Source organism: Somniosus microcephalus, chromosome 3 (assembly GCF_052327205.1).
Source record: "Somniosus microcephalus isolate GS21.2 chromosome 3, FLI_Smic_1.0, whole genome shotgun sequence".
In the NCBI taxonomy this organism is placed as follows: Eukaryota; Metazoa; Chordata; class Chondrichthyes; order Squaliformes; family Somniosidae; genus Somniosus; species Somniosus microcephalus.
In genome coordinates, this window is record NC_140989.1 from 364,996,773 (window position 1) to 365,019,663 (window position 22,891).

At 47.0% G+C, this 22,891-nt stretch overlaps 1 protein-coding gene across 8 annotated transcripts in view; it reads right to left on the bottom strand.

Annotated features, from left to right (window-relative positions):
• Window positions 1-22,891, bottom strand: part of ssx2ipa (synovial sarcoma, X breakpoint 2 interacting protein a) — a 76,489-nt gene that overhangs the window by 24,197 nt on the left and 29,401 nt on the right. For 5 of the 8 annotated variants that reach the window (XM_085983521.1, XM_085983528.1, XM_085983527.1 and 2 more), the window contains exons 2-3: window positions 10,140-10,275; window positions 1,038-1,189 (exon numbers count right to left, since the gene is read on the bottom strand). In XM_085983521.1, coding sequence (XP_085839647.1) covers window positions 1,038-1,189; window positions 10,140-10,188 — 201 coding nt within the window. In that variant the 5' untranslated portion in view covers window positions 10,189-10,275. The remainder of the gene's footprint in view (window positions 1-1,037; window positions 1,190-10,139; window positions 10,276-22,891) is intronic. The other 3 variants (XM_085983524.1, XM_085983523.1, XM_085983525.1) reach the window with 1 other exon arrangement.

Here is a 22,891-nt window from a genome sequence, read left to right on the forward strand (position 1 = left end):
CCTATTCCTCAATTCCATTCAGAACACTTGGGACGATGCAAAAAAGGACCTCCTCTAGCTTAATGACACGGTCATAGCCAGTGTCAAATTTTCCCAAAATGATCTTTAAAAGCAGAACGCATAGAAGGGAGTTTGCTTAGTTGACTCGTTCCCCAAATCCATAATGAAATCTATTGCCTGAAACTCTCTGAACTACAACATAATGAAATCTATTGCCTGAAACTCTCTGAACTACAAACCCTACTTTTAACAGCAGTTTGTTATCTTTGTAGGAGGGGGGAAAAAAATATGGTGATCACGATTGAAACTACTGTCATCAAAATCAAGCGTCAGACAACATCAAAGCTTCACAATCACAGCACAGGAGGCGGCAATTTGGTCCATCGTGCCTGTGACAATTCTTTGAAGAGCTATCCAATTAATCCCATTTCTCTGCTCTTCTCCCATAGCCCTGCAGACTCCATTAGATTAAACTTAGTATTTTCCAGTCCTTGGAATGGTGTGAACATTTAAATTTAGTGAAAATTAAGATAAGAAAATTAGAAAGCCTTTTGCAGTCAGTTAAGTTTTATTGTACTCCTGAATGGGACGCCACAGTAACATAACTTATTTTGTAATGGCCAGTAAGGTACTTTCCGTATCTTGCCTTGTGAAGCAGTCAGCCTTATTAATGACATCTTTTCTTACTGTTAGCAACGAATCCTTTAATTATTAAGCCAATCCTTTTTTGATTTTCATTACAATTTTTGGCAGGATGCACATTGGCATGAAGTTATGATTTAGGACAAATTACCTGCTGCGACCTCTGGTAAAGTGGTTTAAAAATAATCCCCACTGAGGCAAGAGAGAGACACAGGGGCAGGGGGACAGCCCCATTTCTTTTGCAGATTTTAAAAAATGTTCACATTATGCAGATGTGCAAAGATGCTACAGGACCCAAAAAGCAACACAGTCAACATTTGACCCTCGAAATCCTTTAATGAAAGTATGCATCATAGAATCAAATGTGGTCATATTCTTAAAAAAAAAGGACTTGCCTGATTGAGGTATGCTATGCATTGCTCTACATTCTCCTTTGTGCAAAACAAACTTAAATTACGACTGGTAGATAAAGGCAGTGATTCAATGAAGCTATTACAGGGAGACATTCTTGATCTGGAGCTGTAGCGATAAATAAATTCTTTGCTGTCTGTCGGAAAAACAGAAAATGAAATGATGCAACAGCTAACAAATACTTCCAAAAGGGGATTCTTTTTGAAACTAATTAATACCATCTAAAAATATCCTTAATTTTAAGTCAAGTTTTTAAGCATTGGAACGCTTTCAGGACTTAAATATCAAAGATGCTTCAAATATGCTACAAGGGTATGAGGGACAAGTTGGCCTTGGTAGATTGGGAGACGACACCAAAAGGTATGAAGGTGGACATACAATGGCTAACATTCAAGGAAATAATGCATAATTTGTAACAAACATATATTCCTCTAGGGCATAAAAACCCAAAAGGAAAAGTGATCCAACCATGGCTAACAAAAGAAATTAAAGCTAGTATTAAGTCAAAGGAGGAAGCTTATAAAGTTGCCAGAAAAAGCAGTCAGCCTGAGGATTGGGATCTTTTTAGAAATCAGCAAAGGGGGACCAGGAAATTGACAAAGAAAGGGAAAATGGAATATGAACACAAACTAGCGAAAAATATAAAAACGGATTGTAAAAGCTTCTATTAGGTATGTGAAAGGAAAATACTGGCGTAGGTCCTTTACAGTCAGAGATGGGAGAATTTATAATGCGGAATGAGGAAATGGCAGAGAAATTAAATAAATACTTTGTTTCGGTCTTCACGGAGAAAGACACGGTTATAAATCTCATCATCATCAAGAAACTACTCGTGAAATAACGCTGGATGACCAGCTGGTGGCGCCGTCCAAGGAGTATAAATACTCGGGCGTGGGCCCAGCTTGCCAGGGACATTTTGTAAGATAAGGAACTAGTGAAGTACAACTAGACCTCCATGTTCTGAAACAAGTTGATTAAAGCCTTGCTTTATACTCAAACCAAGTGCGTAGTGAGTTTTATTACGTCAATTTAATCAACTTGATATCGACTCCACGCTCAGTGATTTCGGGAACAGCCAGCTACGACTTCAACTGCAGAAGGGAACTCCGACGTAGAAATCAATCCATCATGGAGAAACTACTCAGACCCGCCCGTCTTGACCTGGACCCAATTTCACCTACAACTGCCAAGGTAAGGAAACACTGGTATCATACTTTCAGCAACTTCCTCAGGGTGTGTGGTGAGAATGTTCCTGATAAATTAGAGATACTTGCCAATTATGTATCTCCTCATGTGTTTGACTATATTGAAGACTGTGTAGACTATGACTCCGCTATCCTAATATTACAGCGACTATACGTTAAGGCCCCAAACAAAATTTTTGCTCAGCATCTATTGGCCACAACTCGACAACAACCCGGGGAATCACTCGACGAATTCCTTCAAAAGCGTCACAGGCTCAGCAAGGATTGTAACCTTAAAGCTGTCACAGCTGAGCAGTACCAGAAGGAGCTAATTCGCGATTCCTTTATTAATGGAATTACGTCTCCCTTCATACGCCAGCGTCTGTTGGAGAATAAAACCCTCGAGTTACAGGCTGCCTATGACCAGGCGTGTTCCCTGGACTTAGCAAAGAGGAATGCAGATACCTATCTTTTACCTTGTGCACGGGCTGCTGCTATCACTTTTAATGACTCCTTTGATAGGTCTCGGGCGGAAGCCCTTACTGATGATGACTCTAACTTAGCAGTTGACAACCCTACCCTAGAAGCCTTCACTGATGATGACCCTGCCCTAGCGGCATCTTGGCAATCTGGAAAGAAGTGTTTCTTCTGTGGAGGTGCGATCCATTATAGGAAATTTTGTCCTGCTCGTAATGCAACCTGCAATCATTGCAGCAAGAAAAGGTAATTTTTCTAAGGTATGCCAGTCAAGGGCCTCTGTTAGTAAGGAAGGCCACCTTTCTAAGGTATACCGGTCAAGAGCTCCTGTTAGTTTTGCAGCTACTATCTATAAATCTGCTCCTCCCCAAAGAGCCATTACGAAGGTTAAAGCTGCTATCTATGAAACTGCCCCTCCTCCCATCACAGCTGTTTTTCCCCAAAGTCTGTCCCATGCAGCCACGAAGGTTTCAGTAAATGGACACATTTTGAGTGCACTAATCGACTCATGCAGCTCTGAGCTTCATTAGTGAGCGGGCTGTCAGTAAGGTAAAACTGCGTATTTACCCCTCGGACAGGGAAATTGCAATGGCTCCGACGACACTGACCACCAATTCTTCCGGCTTTTGTCTTGTCGACCTTATTCTCAATGGCCGCACTTATTTCTCCACCTGGCTCGGGGTGCTCAAGAACCTATGCAGTGTTGTGCTCCTGGGACAGGATTTCCAGAAACAACACAAAAGACTCACTTTCGAGTTTGGAGGGTCAAAGCCGGAGCTTACTATTTCCAAAGTACCGTTTTGTGCGCTTTCGGCGGCTTCGCTCGATGAGCCCTCCGTTTGCCAATCTTTCCCCCTGATGTAAGCCCATAGTCATTAAATCATGACGTTTCAGCCAAGATGATCGATCCTTTATCGAGGCAGAAATCTCTCGCCTTCTAGCTGACGGTATCATTTGAGCCATGTTCATCTTCCTGGCGGGCTCAAGTCGTTGTTGTTAAAAATCCTCTGAAGCAACACAACGTCTTTGCATCGATTACTCGCAAACTATTAACCAGTATACCGACCTGGATGCCTACCCACTACCACGCATTGATGACATGGTCAATAACCTTGCCAACTACAAGGTATTTTCAACTTTTGATTTAAAATGCGCATATCATCAAGTACCGTTAAAGGACTCTGACAAAAAGTATACGGTCTGTGAGGCCAATGGTCGGCTTTACCAGTTTTGTCGCCTTCCATTTGGGGGTCACCAATGGGGTGGCCGTCTTTCAATGGGCAATGGATAGCCTAGTCAAATAGGAGAACTTAACGGACACTTTTCCATATCTGGATAATATCACCATTGCTGGTCATGACTAGAAGGAGCATGATGCCAACCTCCAGAAATTTTTTGATGTTCTCCGTCGTCGCAACTTAACCTTAAATGAGTCCAAATCTGTGAAATCAGTACCAGTCGACATCCTTGGCTACTGGGTGGGCAACGGTGTCATCAAACCGGATCCGAGCGACTTCGTCCACTTCAGGAGCTCCCTCCCCCTACGAATCTCGGCTCTCTTCGTCGGGCACTCGGCATGTTTGCCTATTATGCGAAATGGATACCCCACTTCTCCGACAAGATCCAGCCCCTGCTTCACGCAAAGTCATTTCCATTGGAGGCAATGGCTATTTCAGCTTTCAACCTCCTCAAGCGACAACTGGAAAAAGCCACGCTTCGTTCCATTGATGAAAATCTTCCTTTCGTGGTCGAGTGCGATGCATTGGAGGTGGCAACCTTGAATCAAGGTGGTCGACCCGTTGAATTTCTGTCCAGAACTTTGCAGGGTAGCAAGCTCCATTATCCTCCTGTCGAGAAGGAGACTACGGCCATCATCGAAGCTGTACGTAAATGGAGTCATTTTCTCGCTCGTCGCCATTTCACACTTATAACCGATCAGCGCTCCGTGGCCTTTATGCTAGATAACCGGAAACGCACTAAGATCAAGAATAACAAAATACAACTTTGGAGGATGGAATTGGCCGCCTTTGGATACACCATACATTATCGACCCGGCAAAGAGAATGTGGCCCCGGATACCCTCATGCGGGCATTCTGCTCTTCTATGTCAACTTCGACTCTTGCGGATCTTCATACTGACTTATGCCATCCTGGCGTTACCCGTATGTTGCACTTTGTGCGGTCTAAAAATCTCCCATTTTCTACGGAAGATGTGAAAAGAACATGCTCCTCCTGTAGAATTTGTGCAGAATTAAAACCCCAATTCTTCCGTCCATTGGATGGCTCGCTCATACACGCTATGCAGCGACTCAGCATTGACTTTAAAGGGCCATTGCCTTCCTCAAAGCGAAACACCTACTTACTGACTATGGTGGACGAATATTCACGCTTTCCCTTTGCTTTCCCCTGTCCCAATATGCTTACTTCCACAGTGATCAAATGCCTTGATCAAGTCTTTTCCCTTTGCGGTACGGCCAATTTCATCCACTCTGCTCGGGGTCCCTCCTTCATGTCAAGCGAACTCAAAAGTTTTCTCTCCCAACGGGGAATCGCCACAAGTAAAACGACACCGTACCATCCCATCAGTAACGGACAGGTTGAGAGATACAACGCTATCATTTGGAACACTGTTCGTCTTGCGCCGAGGTCACGCAACCTACCAGACCAGCAGTGGGAAACTATGCTCCCTGACGTGTTGCATTCTATCAGGTCTCTCCTTTCTACGTCTACCAATGCCACACCTCACGAGCGATTCTTCAGCTTCCAGCGTCGCTCCACCCATGGGACGTCTCTACCATCATGGTTGGCAGCTCCCGGCCCCGTGCTGCTCCGAAGATTCGTCCGATCGTCTAAAAACGATCCTCTCGTCGATGAGGTAGAACTCACGGACGTCAATCCCACGTACGTGCACATGCGGTACCCTGATGGCCGGGAGTCCACTGTTTCGCTTCAGGACCTGGCTCCCTGTCCAGCCGGTTCCACGGACCCAACTGATAGAGGGACCCACGGGGATGATGCTGACACCCTGCGCTCCCCCGAAGATGATGCCCTACCTGGGACATCGAGAGATCTGCCAGCTGCCCCACCAGATCCACTCGGGGAACCGAGCGCTCCCCGTGGGATGAAGCCAGTTCTGCGCCTGTGGGAACTCGCACCCAGAGTCACGATCTCCCCAGCCTCCCTCGGGTCGATCAGAGTAACACGGGCCCTGTCGATCCACCGGTACGGATCAAGCGGCCCAGGGACCAAGACACGATCCGGGGAGACGTGCCTTCTAGCCATAAACAAAAATCTAAAAGACTGCGGTTATTCGTGGTCTGCCTGATCCGCTAAGAGGAAGTCGTTGGACTTCCAAATCTTTTAGGCAGGAAGAATGTTATAAATCTCATCATCAAGAAACTACTCGTGAAATAACGCTGGACGGCCAGCTGGTGGCGCCGTCCAAGGAGTATAAACACTTGGGCGTGGGACCAGTTTACCAGGGACATTTTGTAAGACAAGGAACTAGTGAAGTACAACTAGACCTCCATGTTCTGAAACAAGTTGATTAAAGCCTTGCTTTATACTCAAACCAAGTGCGTAGTGAGTTTTATTACGTCAGACACAAAAAACCTCCCAGAAATACGAGAAAGCCAAGCGTGTGGCGAGAATGAGGAACTTAAAGAAATTATTATTAGTAAAAAAACAGTACTAGCAAAATTAATGGGACTAAAAGTCAATAAATCCCAAGGACCGGATGACCTACATCCTAGGGTTTTGAAAGAGGTGGTCAATGGAATAGTGGAAGCATTGGTTGTCATCTTCCAAAATTCTATAGATTCTGGAACGGTTCCTGCAGTTTGGAGGATAGCAAATGTAACCCCGCTATTTAAGAAAGGAGGGAGAGAGAAAACGGGGAACTGCAGACCTGTTAGCCTCATATCAGTAGTTGGGAAAATGCTGAAATCTATTATAAAGGATGCAATAACTGGGCACTTAGAAACTAATAGTAAGATTGGGCAGAGTCAACATGGATTTATGAAAGGGAAATCCTGTTTAACAAACCTATTGGAAGTTCTTTTGAGGATGTAACTAGTGGAGTAGACAAAGGGGAACTAGTAGATGTGGTGTATTTGGATTTTCAGAAGGCCTTCGATAAAGGTCCCACACAAGAGGTTGATGAACAAAATTAGGGCACATGGAATTGGGGGTAATATACTCGCATGGATTGAGAATTGGTTAACAGACAGAAAACAAAGAGTAGGGATAAACAGGTCTTTTTCAGGATGGCAGGCTGTGACTAGTGGGGTACCGCAAGGATCGGTGCTGGGGCCCCAGCTATTCACAATCTGTATCAATGATTTGGATGAGGGAACTAAATGTAACATTTCCAAATTTTGCTGATGATACAAAGCTAGGTGGCAGTGTCAGTTGTAAAGAGGCTTCAAGGGGATCTCGACAGCTCAGTGAGTGGGCGAGATGGAATATGATGTGAATAAATGTGAAATTATCCACTTTGGGAGAAAAAAAACCAGAAAGGCAGAGTATTTCCTAAATGGTGAAAGATTGGGGAATGCAGATGCTCAAAGGGACCTGGGTGTCCTTGTATATGAGTCACTGAAAGTGAATGTGCAGGTGCAGCAAGCCATTAGGAAGGCAAATGGTATGCTGGCCTTCATTACAAGAGGATTTGAGTACAGGAGTAAAGAAGTCTTACTCCAATTATATAGGGCCTTGGTGAGACCACACCTGGAGTACTGTGTACAATTTTGGTCTCCTTACCAAAGGAAGGATATACTTGCCATAGCGGGAGTGCAACGAAGGTTCATGAGATTGATTCCTGGGATGGCGGGACTGTCGTATGAGAAGAGATTGAGTAAACTAGGCCTGTATTCTCTTGAATTCAGAAGAATGAGGGGAAATCTCATTGAAGCATACAAAATTATTACAGGGCTTGATAGGATGGATGCTGGGAGAATGTTTCCCTTGGCTGGGGAGTCTAGAACCAGGGGCCACAGCCTCAAGATAAAGGGTAGGCCATTTAGGACTGAGATGAGAAGAAATTTCTTCACACAGAGGGTGGTGAATCTTTGGAATTCTCTACCCCAGAGGGCTGTGGAGGCTCAGTCATTGGGTATATTCAAAACAGAAGTCGATAGGTTTCTGACTAGTAAGGGCATCAAGGGATATGGCAATAGGGCCGGTGAATGGAGTTGAGGCAGAAGATCAGCCATGATCTCATTGAATGGCGGAGCAGGCTCGAAGGGCCGAATGGCCTACTCCTGCTCCTATTTCTTACGTTTTTATAGAAAAAGGAAGCTTGATTATTTATAATCACAATAAAGTTGTGCCATGCAATGCCTAAATACTCTGAACCGAATTGAATGGTTGTAATCTTCAAATAGGCAGATATCTATCATTTACAACATTTATTTAGTGCACTGGTAAATAAAGGGGAAGAAACACACTTCAGCAACATTACACGACATACGTCTTGTGTGGTGCTGCTTAACTAATACTCACCACCAATGAAAGATCTATAACCATTAGGGTTCCCAACCTTCCTGGGTTATCCTGGAGTCTCCAGGAATAGAAGGTTAATCTCCCGAGCACTGCCCGAGCAACCCAGGAGAAAAGCCAGAAGTAGGGTTTGCTCCACTTGCGTATTGCGCCAGTGGTTTGAGCACGTGGGAATTCTGGAACGACAGCTTCGAGGTGACGCCAAATCCTTCCTGCCCCCCTCCCCCCACTGTCTCACGAAGGAGAACTCACGAAAGGCTGCGATCAGTTGTGCAGAGTGGTCAATACCAGGGAAACAGCACAGGCGGTGCAAGCGAGGCTGCAAAGTCTCGACCAAGTTCAAAACTGGGCAAGAGGGGAGGTGGATTCACAAAATATATATGTTAAACTATAAATAAAAGGACTGGTTTAAACAAACTTTAAAAACAGAATGAACTCAAAATGGTATTTCTTAACAGACAAGTTGTACAAATAGAATGTAAAAACATGCATAGCCACTGGACTGCACTACTCCATTTTATTTTCCATTTAAAGCACTTAATCAAACTGGGAATCCTTGACAGTATTTGTTTAGCTTGAACAGCTTAATTTTTCATAAAGTACCTATACCTGATGTGTTCTATATACACATATACTATATACTGTAAATAACTAGCATTAAGAAAGTTTGTATTAAGTTTTTTCCCTTGGTTTTAATTTGAACAGTTTCACAAAATGTCATTATGTCAACTAATATTTCTTTTTTAATCTCGAAGATTCACGAAACAAGTTATAGAACACCACTGAGAAATAGGATTTAAATAGGCTCAAGAAATAACTGGATGGGTTTCTGGAGAGAGAAAGGATTGAGGGATGTAGTAACAAAGACAAATAGCTGCAATTAATCTCTGAGGAAGGGAAGTACCCATAATCTTTTTCTGTTCTCAAAAATACTTGTTCTAAAACTGGGGTGGGGAAAAAATAAGATAAACTGACAGCTGATGTATGACTCAAATCCTGAAAGGCAGGTTTCTACTCTTTGTGGTTTCTCCCTGCCAACAACTGACTCCAATCTGTTTTAATGAGAGGAGTTTTTCCTGAAGTGTTTGCATGCACATTGCATACCTGCATAATAGAGGCAAGCAAAATGACTCTGTCCACATAGATTTGAATACTTGAGCCAAGATCTCAGCATAACTAAGATGGTTGCAACACTGCATATTTGGATTTCAGCAACAGGCAGGTTACCGATGGATTTGGTACTTACCGTCAGCTTTGGTACCGAGTTGTCCTACCCGATACTGGATCGGGAGGTAGATTGTGAAAGCAATAAATTAAGTTTTTCTCCCTATGGGATGCATGGTATAACATACATGCCACCATGCCCATATCATTGCAGCAACTTCAGTTGGCTGTGTCAGTCCAGGGAATGTATCCCATCTGGACATTGGGACAGGAAACAGTTAAGCTCACCACGTAATATTACGGTACTCCCCATGTTTTTTTTGGAGGGGGGTGGGGGGAGCTGGTGGTGGTGCAAGGGGCAAGTGCTAGGAGGAAGAGGGCTACAAAGGCAGTTCAACTTCCACTATCTTTTAATTTATATTTAATTTACTAACTGAAATTTTTGGTTGATGAAATTATAAATGATGATAGGCAGATAGATCAAGAGTTAGATGCACACAAGCTTCAAAATGCAATACATCTGGGAGATATTTAGCTGTATTTCCATAACAGCCCATTTCACACGGCAGCCTATTTCACACTAACAGCAGCAGTGATTTACTGGAAGTACACACACCACAGAAAAAGAAAGGCACGTCCCTGCTCAATTATAAGATACCAACAAAAGCACACTGGCATTGAAATTAGTCAATCTGCACCACATTATTGCTTTGTGCTAGTTTAGTAACCAATTTAACACTGATAAAAGTAGTATTCACATACCTGATGATAATTCTGGTTCTGGCATGGTTGTAGCTCTCCAATCTCCCATAGCAAGCAAGCAGCCAGATTAACTGCACAACCAGTTCAGCTGCAACACATACAACTGACTGATATAAATGTCCCAATGCAGGCAGCACTTAAAAATAGAAAGCAACATTTTAAAATTAACATTTATCAGGCACAGCAGATTACGTCAGCAATGCAATGCCATTAACAAGATTACATTTATCGACTTTGGAACACATTTATTGATTTTTTGAAGGGGGCGTGAAAACAATTGTCAGGTAAATGCAGGAGCCACTGTGCCAATATCAGCTTCCGAGAGGTACGCACAAACTGCTGCACATACTGCAGACGCACCTTTTTCCCTTTGGGAGGGGCAGACTAAGAATGTTGCGTATTGTCAAGATTCTTTAGTCATATAAAATTAGGGTTTGTCATTATTCACCAGTTTGGTTGGTTTGGGATTGGGGGGGGGCGCGGGGGTGGAGGAATTGTTTTACTGGAACAAGAAAATCTCTTGAGGATTGTGACCATTTTGTCAGGTGCTCTGCTGTACAAGGCCTTCATCTAGACCACATCCTTAGTTCTTTAACTACAGAAAGCAGCAGAGGCTTTGTCAGACATCCAAAGCAAAGCAACACATAGGTCAAACTAAACAGCTCCAAGAAATACCAAATCACAAAGAGAACCAAGAGGTAGGACAGAAAGTAACGTCCCTATATGGCGATTCAACATCTTTTGAAGAATGAGCTCTTCCAACCGTTACGTACAATTAAGATTACACCAGAGAAGGACAGAAACTGCCAGGGACATTTTAAAGACTAACCATTCAGAGTATCTTGGAGCAATACATTCCCATAGCACATGTCGCAGTTGTCAAAACTAAACTGCAATGTTAGTTGCTCCAGCTTTAGGACCACAAGAAATCCTTTTCATGTTCTTCAATAAAATTTCTACCACATTCTTTTCTCAACCCAGAAATTTAGGAGAAGGGCCAATGCTCATGGCATAGGGCATTATCAGGGTGGAAGAGAGTAGAAAATGGGGAGATAAATCTGAAAGCAATGCTTAGCTGATGCCAAACTTGGGTTTTTAAAGCTATGAATTGTCAGAGGAAGTGATGATAAAGGGAGATGAGGAGTTATATAGAATATAAAATGCTGGAAATACACAGGAGGTATGTCAATATCTGAAAAAAGGCAACATTTTAACAACTACTTGCATTTATATACCACCTTTAATGTAGTAAAATGTCCTAAGGCGCTTCACAGGAGCGTCATCAAACAAAATTTGACACCGAGCCAGAGAGATAGAGATATCGGGACAGGTAAACAAAAACTTGGTGAAAAAGGTAGGTTTTATGGAGCGTCTTAAAGGTGGAGAGGCGGAGCGGTTTAGGGAAGGAATTCCAGAGTTTAGGGTCTAGACGGCTGAAGGCACGGCCGCCAATGGTGGAGCGAAGGAAATCGGGAATGTGAGAGGGGCCAGAATTGGAGGAGCGCAGAGATCTCGGAGGGTTGTAAAGCTGGAGGAGGTTACAGAAATAGGGAGGGGCAAGGCCATGGAAGGATTTGAACACAGGATGAGAATTTTAAAAATCGAGGCATTGCTGGACCGGGAGCTACTGCAAGTCAGTGAGCACAGGGAACCATGGGGGGGGTGGGGGGGGGGGGGGGGGGAAGGATTTATTAAAATTAAAATCGAGGCGTTGCTGGACCGCTCAGGTGGACACCTTTCATCAGAACTGAAAGGGAATACAGGTGTGCCCAAAGCAGCTCCGTTGTGTCTCAATTTTAAGGCAAGTAGAATTTAGATTTGCAAAGGCTTCTGGATTTGTTCGCTATATAACCACACTTGGAGTACTGCGTACAATTCTGGTTGCCAGATTATAAAAAGGATATATAGAGGCACTGGAGAGGGTGCAAAAAGATTTACAAGGATGATACCAAAAATGCGAGGGTATACCGATCAGGAAAGGATGAACAGGCTGGGTCTCTTTTCTCTTGAAAGAAGGTTGAAGGGTAACCTAATAGAAGTCTTTAAAATTATGAAAGGTTTTGATAGAGTATACAAGATAAGATAGTCACCAAGAAATCAAACAGAGAATTCAGAAGGAACTTATTTACCCAGAGAGTTGGGTGAATGTGGAACTCGCTACCACAGGGAGTGGTGTGGAACATAAATGCTGGCATGGACTGGTTGAGCAGAATGGCCTGTTTCTGCACTGTATATCCTGTGCAACTGCAGTCGTACCTTTATATATTTATTTCGTTTATTCTCCAATTAGGCCTCTGCAAAATAAATTGCACCCTTCCTGCTTGCTGTTCATTTAAACAAACAACTCACTCACAGTATGTGGGCATCGCTGGCAAGGCCAGCATTTACTGCCCATCCCGAATTGCCCTTGAGAAGGTGGTGGTGAGCCACTTTCTTGAACCGCTGCAGTCTGTGTGGTGAAGGTACTGCGGTAGTGCTTTTAGGTAGAAAAGGGGAAGCTGCAGAAATGAGAGCGATGCGAGGACTCGTGATTCCTACTGCACAAAATTACCAAAGTGTATAAAATATGGCAATGTACAGCCCAGTAAGCCCTGCTAGTTGATGAATATTTAACTTCAGATTCCTTTTTGATGTTTGATAATCTCAAATTGTGAAATGCTTGCAGCTGGATCCTCTTTGTAGTTAGTAGGCTGACCTCTCTGTTAATTGACACTTTGGAATCAGACTTTTTGCTGACAGACCTAGATTTTGGTTAATAGAACCAATTAATGTTAGTTCTTAATGGCACAGCCATTTTAGCATGCCTATTTTTACCAGCCAGGAATTATGACATTTATTGAGTTTTTCTGGCATTGGCGGGCGGGGGGGGGGGGGGGCTGTCTGGTGAAACAATTGTCGTCAAGTAAAAGCAGGAGCCATTGCACGAATACCATTTTCTGAAGGGTACGCATAAAGAACTATATTGATTTTAGTATGTCAGAATAACAAGTAAAAGACACAAAACAGGCTATTTTGAGCACAAAGTTTAATTTAGCCAAGAATTGTTGAATAAAATCCTGCATAATTCAGAGTTCCAGCTCAAGCCATTTAGTCCTAAATCAGGGCTAAGAAAATTATGACCAAACAAACACAATGTTATTCAGAAAATACAGACAGGTCCTAATGGTAATAATGAACTTCACGATGAATGTTTAACCAGGATTTAAGACACCAGGGCCTAGAAATTCAGTTTGCACAGTTTTGGGGCGCTAAAGTCGGGCGTTCGGTAAATTTAGCGCCCGCCGGAAACTGCAGGCAACCGCGCCGAAATTCAGTGGTTTTGGCCAAGAGTTTTGGCGAGCGCTGAAACCGGCGTTGCAATGCTCGGTTCCGGCGCTAAACCGGCGCTGCGGCCTGATAACGCCGATGCCGGGCGCAGCGCAGGTGCGGTCATGTGTTGCTTGACAGCAGACACCCTGACGCTGGCCTGCTCTTAAAGGGGGAAGGGTCAACTTTGACTGCTGCCACGCCCTGCACACTGGAGCCCTGCTGCTAGGCCTCAACAGTGCTGGTGGGACAAAATAGCACCAGAACAGATGGAGATGGCCCGTGAAAGAGCCCAGCGCTTCTCAGACCATGCACTGAGGGTGCTGATTGATGCTGTCCAGGAGAGAAGACCCATCTTGTGCCCGGACAATGGCAGAAAGGCTCCCAGGAGAGAGTTCAGGAAAGCCTGGAGGAGCATCGGACGCAGGGTCTCCTCAAACTCAGATGTGCCCAGGACTGCGGACCAGTGCCGCAAAAAGTTCAATGACCTCTGTCGGCTGGTGAAGGTGAGTACCCTTTCCACTGTCCTCCTCATCCTTGCATGTGAGCCTCACACTATGGGCAAAGGGACCTCAAAGGCATAATGGGCAGCCCTCCTCACGCAGCAATGCCACTGGCATGATCATCAGCAGCACTTTCTGCACTGACCACACTGGCCAGGCTATTCCACCATGGGAGGCAGTACACACAGCAACAGGGCACCACACTGTACTTAGAGTCCGTCCTTTCTCTTGCAGGCCAAGCTGGCAAGAAATGCGCGCAGCCGGCTGGAGACCAGTGGTGGACGGCCCCACTACCAGGCTCTAAGTGCTCTGGAGGAGAGCGTCGCTGGACTCCTGCGTCCCCGGGTGACTGGCCCTGTAGCCATCGGGGATGCCGACCCTGTGCTGGAAGCCACTGGTAAGGAGATGACCGCTTGCAGCTCTCTCGTTGCCCTAGTGCTTCCGATCTAAATCCTTTCCCACTGACGGACAAATGCGCATAATGCCACCGCTCAGGCGTCCCTCGCTGACGCCCTGTCCTCACTTTAAAGCTACTCTTGTGCCTTCCTGCTTTCAGCTGCTGAGGAGGAGGTGGTCCCTGAGGCGCCGGGTGCCAGGCCCTTGGAGGAGGAGGACGTCCAGGACGAGGAGGAAGCCGGGCCATCGGGCGAGCCCTCAGCCGTGCCAGGGGTTGGCAATGAAGGGGGGACGTCTGGCATGCAGGAGAGCCAGGGGGAGGTGTTGCAGGGGAGGGCAGATCCTGCTTGCAGTGGGGTCCAGGCAGGCGGCAGGGGTCGGCCAGCTCGGCCGGCTTCTCCCCAGCTGCAGAGTCCTCTCTCCAGTCCGGAGAGTGGCCTCGGCCAGGAGGTGTGCCTCCTGCAAGAGATCTCGGTGGCGTCTGACCGGCGCCACCATGAGTTCATGGGGGTTGTGCAGCAGATGCCGCATGCCATCGAGTCCCTGGCTCAGAGTGTGGCAGCATTCGGCCAATCACAGGCCAGGGGGGTGGAGCAACTGGCCGCAGCGCACGCCAGGGGGGGTCGAACTACTCGCGGCACTGCAGGAGGAGAGTCGCCAGAGAGGTGGTTCCCTCGAAACACTGTCACAGCAGCTGGAGGCACATACCCGGGCAGTGCGGTCACTGACTTCTGCCACACTCGCTTTGACGCAGAGGCGTCGCACCCGCACCCGCCGCCCTGCTGCAACACAGCGGCCTGGCCTCCAGCACATAGCTGCGCCAGCTGAACTGCCAGGCCGGACGACTGCCAGTGTCTGCTGAGCCTCGCGCGCCTGGCAGCAGCCAGCTTGCCCCCCTTGGAGCATCCGACACTGCCACTCCCCCAGCCAGGGTGCGAGGAGCTGCTGCTGCCACTGATGCTGGCCAGCCACAGCCGAACCAGTCAGCAGCCGGCCCCTCCCGGGACGTGCGTCGTGTTGGCCGACCCCCAAGGCCATCTGTCGCGACGCATGGGGGCCCTCATGAGCCTTCCCCCAGCCTTGAGGCCGCCACAGGGCCCACGTTGAGGCGGAGCAGTAGGCCGGGCAGGGGCCAGGGAAGGCTCTCTAAGGACTCGCCCACTCGGCACAGCCGCTAGAGTGTGGTCTCTGCGGCATTGTATATATGGGGGGGATTGTGTTTTGGGGCCTGATTTTTGTGGCTGGCCGAAATTGAAGGCATTTTGTGTTTTTATGGGGGTCTTTCTGTTGGCAAGGGGGGCCCTTTTTTTGTTACAGCCAATGTTGAAGGCCATGTGGATGGCCAACTTTTGTTAGTCCTCCCCAGGTTGGGGGAGTGACATATGTTTGTGACTGTTTTTTGGGTGTGTTCTGTGTTTTTGAGTTTCATGTGGGAAGGGGCCTCAGTTTGTTAAATAAAGGTTTTTATTTATTCAGCTTGTCCAGGTGTCATGTTTCAAGTGTTTGCTGCGTTAACCGGCTGACGGCTTCCGGAGCGGCTGCCTTCAGGTGCGCTCATTCCCACAGGCCATTCCCTCACAGCGGGCCTAGAAGTGTCGAGCAATAAGCCCCCGGCGTACGGCCCTTGGGCCTTCTGGCCCCCTCCTGGCCTGCTCCTCCTCCTCCTGATGGTCCTCCTGCTCGTCCTCCTCAGGTGGTGGTGCAATGTCAGGTGGCAGTGCCTGCGTCCGGCGGATAGCCAGGTTGTGCAGCATGCAGCACACGACGACGAACCGGGACACTCTATCCGGCGAATACTGTAGAGAGTCGCCAGAGCGATCCAGGCAGCGGAAGCGTTGCTTGAGGACGCCTATGGTTTGCTCTATGACGTTCCTTGTTGCTTGATGGCTTTCGTTGTATGAGTCCTCCGCTGGGGTCCTGGGCGCGCGGAGCGGGGTCATGAGCCATGTGCACAAAGGGTAGCCCTTGTCCCCGATAAGCCATCCCCTTGGTGGAGGCTGTGCCTGGAACATGTCAGCCACAGTAGTCTGGCGCAGGATAAAAGCATCGTGGCTGCTTCCTGGGAAGCGGGCATTTACAGCTAGGAAGCGCTGCCTGTGGTCACACACCAGCTGCACATTGAGGGAATGGTAGCCCTTGCGGTTGCGGTAAACCTCGGGATTGTCTATAGGTGCCCGCATAGCCACATGCGTGCAGTCAATGGCGCCCTGCACCATGGGGAAGCCCGCGATCCTGCCAAATCCCACTGCACGCTGCTGCTGCCTCTGTTGGGTCATGGGGAAGGAGATGAACTGGTGTCTCCTCGCGAACAGTGCATCGGTGACCTGCCGGATGCAGCGATGTACGGCGAACTGGGAGATGTTCGCGATGTCCCCAGCAGCGGCTTGGAACGAGCCGCTTGCATAAAAGCTGAGAGCCACCGTGACCTTCACTTCCACCGAGAGACGTCCTGGACATGAGCTGTGGCTGCAAATCTGCGTGAAGCAGCTGGCAGATCTCTCCAACCACCTCCCTTCTGAAGCGCAGCCTCTTTACACAAAGTGCCGCAGACATGGTGACATAGGACACCTGCTGCCGGTATTGCCTGGGTGCGTAAGGCCTACGTTGGCGACGCCTGATGGCCCTTCTGTGTCTACGCATGGCTGCCCGTCTCACAGCGTCTGCGAGCCCTCCGCACATAATGCTGCAACTCAATGTTGGCCCCCCATGCAGCCCCCATAATCAAGGTCGCAACAGTGAAATCAGCAAGAGTCAAATGTCAAAGCACTGGCCAGAAGCCAGAAAGACCTCTCCTATCTTGTCCCAAATCTGGAATCTCTGTCCCTTGGTCTCTGTGTAGAAATCCAAAGCAGTGAAGTCATTGCAGCAAAATGGCTGGGCTTTATAGGTCAGTGGAGGTGCCCTTTAATTTGCGCTCCCCGAGGCCCACAGGGCCTCTGCAACGTTCCATTTTACAATTCCTAATAGCACCACGCCCACATTGGGCGGGCGCCACTCAATTTCCGGGTTGGGGCGCTAAAACAGCGTTGCGCGAGGATATGACGTCATAAGCTGCGCGCGCACCCGAGCGGGCGCTAACACTTTGCGCCGGCGCTAAATCTCAAATGAATTTGGGCGTCGGCGCAGATCGGTCTGCATTCCGGCGCTAAGGCTTTATCGACGGAAATATAGCCCTTTTTTGGCGTTAGCGCCTGGCGCAGCCAACTGAATTTCTAGGCCCAGGAGTCCATTTTCTTCATGCTAAAAGCCACAGCATGTACGTTGTTCTTTGCCTAAATAAGCAGGATATGGTCACAGTACATACACTGTGGACACTACCACAAGAAGTTTCTTTTTTTTTAATGCATGGAAAGCACAGACCGTTATTATGGTGTGTGTTAAAATGTTCTGATGAATACGGAACTTGTAGCAGGGGCTAAAGTCGATGGCTTCAGTCTTTTCAATGTTTAACTGGAGGAAACGGCGGCTCATCCAAGCAATATAACTACTTAGGCAGTCCCTCGGAACCGAGGGTGACTTGCTTCCACACTAAAAATGAGTTCTCAGGTGACTGACGAGTCCAATGCAGGACCTACAGTCTCTGTCACAGGTGGGGCAGACGGCAGGTGGGTGGGGTGCTTGGGTTGACGTGCGCTCCTTCCGTTGTTTGCGCCTGGCTTCTGTTTGCTCCCAGTGAAGAAATTCGAGGTGTTTGGTGCCTTCCTGGATGCTTCTCCTCCACTTTATGCGACCATGGGCCAGGGATTCCCAGGCATCAGTGGGGATGTTGCATTTTTTCCCCCCCAAGGAGGCTTTGAGGGTGCCCTTGAAGCGATTCCTCTGCCCACCCGGAGCTCCAAGTAGAGCGCTTGTTTTGGGAGTCTCGTATCGGGCATGTGGATGATTCGGCCCATCCATCGGAGCTGATCGAGTGTGGTCAGAGCTTCGATGCTGGGCTGAGCGAGAACACCGACGTTGGTGCGCCTATCCTGCCAATGGATTTGCAGGATCTTGTGGAGGCAGTGTTGGTGGTACCTCTCCAGTGCTTTGAGGTGCCTGCTGTACATGGTCCATGTCTGAGGCATGCAGGAGGGCAGGTATCACTGCTGCTCTGTAGACCATGAGCTTAGTGCCAGGTTTGAGGTCCTGGTCTTCAAACACTCTCTTCCCCAGGCGACCGAAGGCTGCACTGGCACTCTGAAGGCGGTGTTGGGCTTCGTCATCGACGTCTGCCCTTGTTGACAGTAGGCTCCCGAGGTATGGAAAGTGGTCCACGTTGTCCAAGGCCTTGTCTTGGATTTTGATAATCGGGGGGCAGTACTGTGTGGCGGGGACAGGTTGGTAGAGGACCCTTGTCTTACAGATGTTTAGTGTAAGGCCCATGCTCTCGTACGCTTCGCTGAAGGTATGACGATGGTTTGGAGTTTGCGCAGATGCAAGCGACTCTGGGAGGAGCTCTTCAGCCGCTGGGAGAAGGCGATTGAGGAGGATTCTTGCAATGACTTTTCTTGTGGTAGACAGCAGGGAAACGCCTCTAAGTACCGCAATTGAACTTATCACCTTTCTTGAAGATGGTCACGATTATGGCATCTCAGATCTCCTGGCATGCTCGCCTCCTTCCAAATAAAAGAAATGAGTTCATGTATTTGCGCCAATAGTGCTTCTCTGCTATGCTTTAGTGCCTCGGCGGGGATTCCATCTAGCCCCAAAACCTTTTTGTTCTTCAGTTGTCGAATGGCCTTTTCAACCTCATGCCGGGCTGGGATTGTGCTGAGGTGGTGGTGGGCAGCATGCTGCGGGATGGAGTCGAGGGCACTCGTATTGAAGACAGAGTCTCGGTTAAGGAGATCTTCGAAGTGCTCCTTCCAGCGGGCTCTGTCCTGGACGAGTCCCTCTCCGTTCTTGGCCCACAGTGGGGTAGGACCTTGGGTGCTTGGGCCGTAGGTGGTCTTGACTGTGCTAAAAAATCCACACAAGTCGTGGTTGTCGGCTAGTGGCTGGATCTCCTGTGCTTTCTCCACCCTCCATCTGTTCTTTAGGTCGTGAGTTTTTTGTTTTTTGTAACAGCACAATACAACAACACAGGTAGCAGAGGGGTCAAGTGAGGTGGTGGAGAGATAGAACTAGATATTGTAAATGTACATGTAGAAGCTGCCTCCATGCCTGCAGATGATGTTTCAAAGGGCAGCATGTAGATGAGGAAAAGGGGGCCAAGGATACATCTCTTGGGTACTCCAGAAGTAACAGCACAGGGGCAGTACTGCTAGAGATGCGCTGGCTATGATTGGATAGTTAAGTGTGGAACCAACGGAGGGCAGTCCAGTTGAGTTCTGCAACAGAGGAAAGGTGTTAAGAGGAGGACAGTGTGGTCAACTGTGGCAAAGGAGGACAAGCAGGGATAATGCACACATTCACATAGAATGTCATTTGTGACTTTGGTTAGGGCGACAACACATCAAGGACATAGGAAAGCAAAAGGAGATTAGAGATGGGGTGGTAGTTTGCAAGGACAGAGGGGCCAAGAGTGGGATTTTTGAGGAGAGGAGATGATGACACCAGTTTTCAATGGGAGAGAGTGAGCACATGAGGAGAGGGAGCCATTTCCAATGTCAACTAGCATAGGAACAAAACAATTGCTAGACTAAAGGAACAAGATCCATCGGATTTACCTTCTACCATCCTGGTAGTTGCATGATACAACGATAAGAGTTGTTCACTAATCATGGTAATCAATCTCTATCAATTAGTCTGCAACAGACCCAGACATGGAGAAAACCCCTAGTGGTGACAAGCTTTGGGAACCATAGGTTCAAAGTGACCTGTTTCTCCCAAACATGCTACCCACTTACCATATGTCATGTCTCAAATTACTCAGATACTGTATCCCAAAATATTATTTTCTGAAAGAAATCGATCAGTTTGCATTTGAATGAATCAATACTATTTGCTTCCACTGGAACCTGTTGCAAAGATTTACCACTCACTCACTGAAATATTGTTTCTACTGTTTAGTTTTGAATTTACCCCCTTCAAGTGCAGCCCTTGTCCTCTGATTCTACTGCTCTAGACAAGGTGGAACAGCTGGCCATGGTCTACATTATTTAGACCCTTTAAAACCCTAAAAACAGGAATCATACCACCTCTCAACCTTCTCTTTTCCAGTGCCATCATGCCTAATGTACATAATAGCTGCTCATAACCTACCCCCCAAATCATTCTGCTTGCTCTTTTCTGTATCCTTTCCATAGCTGCAATATTCTTTTGGTACTGCAGCAACCAGAACTGTACACAGTATTCCAACTGCACTCGCGTTAATGATTTAAAACGTGACAAGATTACTTCACTATTTTGGCTCAATATTGACATTTTAATACATCCCAACATCTGATTTGCTTTACTCACTGCCACGGAGCACTGTTGCGATAGCTTCAATTTATTGTCGATCAGGACCCCATTTTCATTTTCCATGCACGTTATTTTCTTTCTATTTAAGGAATAGTCCTTTGCTGGATTTTTTGGCCCCATGTGAAGCACTTTGTATTTCTCTATGCTGAATTTCATCTGCCACCTGTCTGCCCAATCCCCAAATATATTCTGTAGCTTAGCCTGTTTAGCTTTGGTGTCTACCCCCTTCATTAAATTTGTATCATCTGCAAATTTATCATTGCTGTGATTTCTAGCTCCAGATCATTTATGAAGATATTAAATAAAAATGGTCCCAAAACAGATCTATGTCAGGTCCCACTGGTACAGTTCTCCGAGGCTAATGCAATCCCTGTACCATCACCCTCTGGGTTCTATTGGTCAGCCAATTGTAAAATATTTGCACTGATTCCCGCTTGCTTTATTTTCTGCACCAGTTTTACCAGAGGAATTGTGTGAAGAGGCTTTACTGAATCAGAGTACAGCATGGGGCCAGGAAAAGATGTTGGCCCATAATTTCCGATAGGAGGCTTCCTGCGTGCGGATAGAAACATAGAAGATAGGAGCAGGAGTAGGCCATTCAGCCCCTCGAGCCTGCTCCGCCATTCAATGAGATCATGGCTGATCATCCAAATTCAGTACCCTGTCCCTGCTTTCTCCCCATATCCCTTTAGCCTTAAGAAATATATCCAACTCCTTCTTGAATATATTTAATGAATTGGCCTCTACTGCCTTCTGTGGTAGAGAATTCCACAGGTTCACCACTCTCTGGGTGAAGAAATTCCTCCTCATCTCTGTCCTAAATGGCTTACCCCTTATCATTAGACTGTGACCCCTGGTTCTGGACTCCCCGACCATCGGGAACATCCTTCCTGCATCTAGTCTGTCCAGTCCTGTCAGAATTTTATAAGTTTCAATGAGATCCCCTCTCATTCTTCTAAACTCCAGCGAGTATAAGCCCAATCGACCCAATCTCTCCTCATATGTCATCCCTGCCACCCCAGGTATCTGCCTGGTGAATCTTCGCTGCACTCCTTCCATGGCAAGAACATCCTTCCTCAGATAAGGCGACCAAAACTGCACACAATACTCAAGATGTGGTCTCACCAAGGCCCTGTACAACTGCAGCAAGACATCCTTGGTCCTGTACTCGAATCCTCTTGCTACAAAGGCCAACATACCATTTGCCATCTTAACCGCCTGCTGCACCTGCATGCTTACCTTCAGCGACTGGTGCACAAGGACACCCAGGTCTCGTTGCACGTCCCCTTCTCCCAATCTACTGCCATTCAGATAATAATCTGCCTTCCTGTTTTTGCCACCAAAGTGGATAACCTCGCATTTATCCACATTATACTGCATCTGCCATGCTTTTGCCCAATCACCCAACCTGTCCAAATCATCCTGGATTTTCTCAGCATCCTCCTCACAGCACACACGCCCACCCAGCTTTGTGTCGTCTGCCTCCTATCGGGAAAAAATCTACCCGAGGGCTCCCGAGGTCCGGCCATTTCCGATCCTGGGCCTCTGTGCGCGTGCGCACCAGCAGAGGCCCAGGATCAGAAATGGCCGGACCTCGGGTATCCCAGGGGCGCATGCGGTTCGCAAGCGTCCCTGTGATCACGTGGGCCAGGCGAGCAAATAGAAGGTACACCTGTCAAAAGTATGAATGGGGATCACTGAAAAAAAGACATCAAAACATTAAATACATTTTTAAAAAACCATCACGTTTTTAAAATGAGTTAAAATTACATTAAATTAAATATTTTAAACAAAAATGTAAAGTTTTTTTTTACAGGGCTAAAAATAAAACTTACCTTTTTTAAAAAGTATTTTAAAATTATAAATGTGTGAAAAAAAAATCATTTTTTAAAAACTTTTTTAAAACTCTTATGCTGGTAAAAGCAGGCTTTGGCGTAAGATTTCTAATGGTTTTCTGCGGGCGGAGGAGGTTCTGCAAAAAGCAGAACTCTTCCCCCCGCAGAGGCCCTTCTCCAGGGCAGGCGTCCAATCTGTCAAGAGGATTCTTGACAGATCAAAAATGCCGGTTTTCAGCGCATGTGCGTCGTATGCCTGAAACCGGCACTTGCGAGGTCCCTACGGGTGTGTACACAGCTCGTACACACCCATTGGGATCAGAAATTA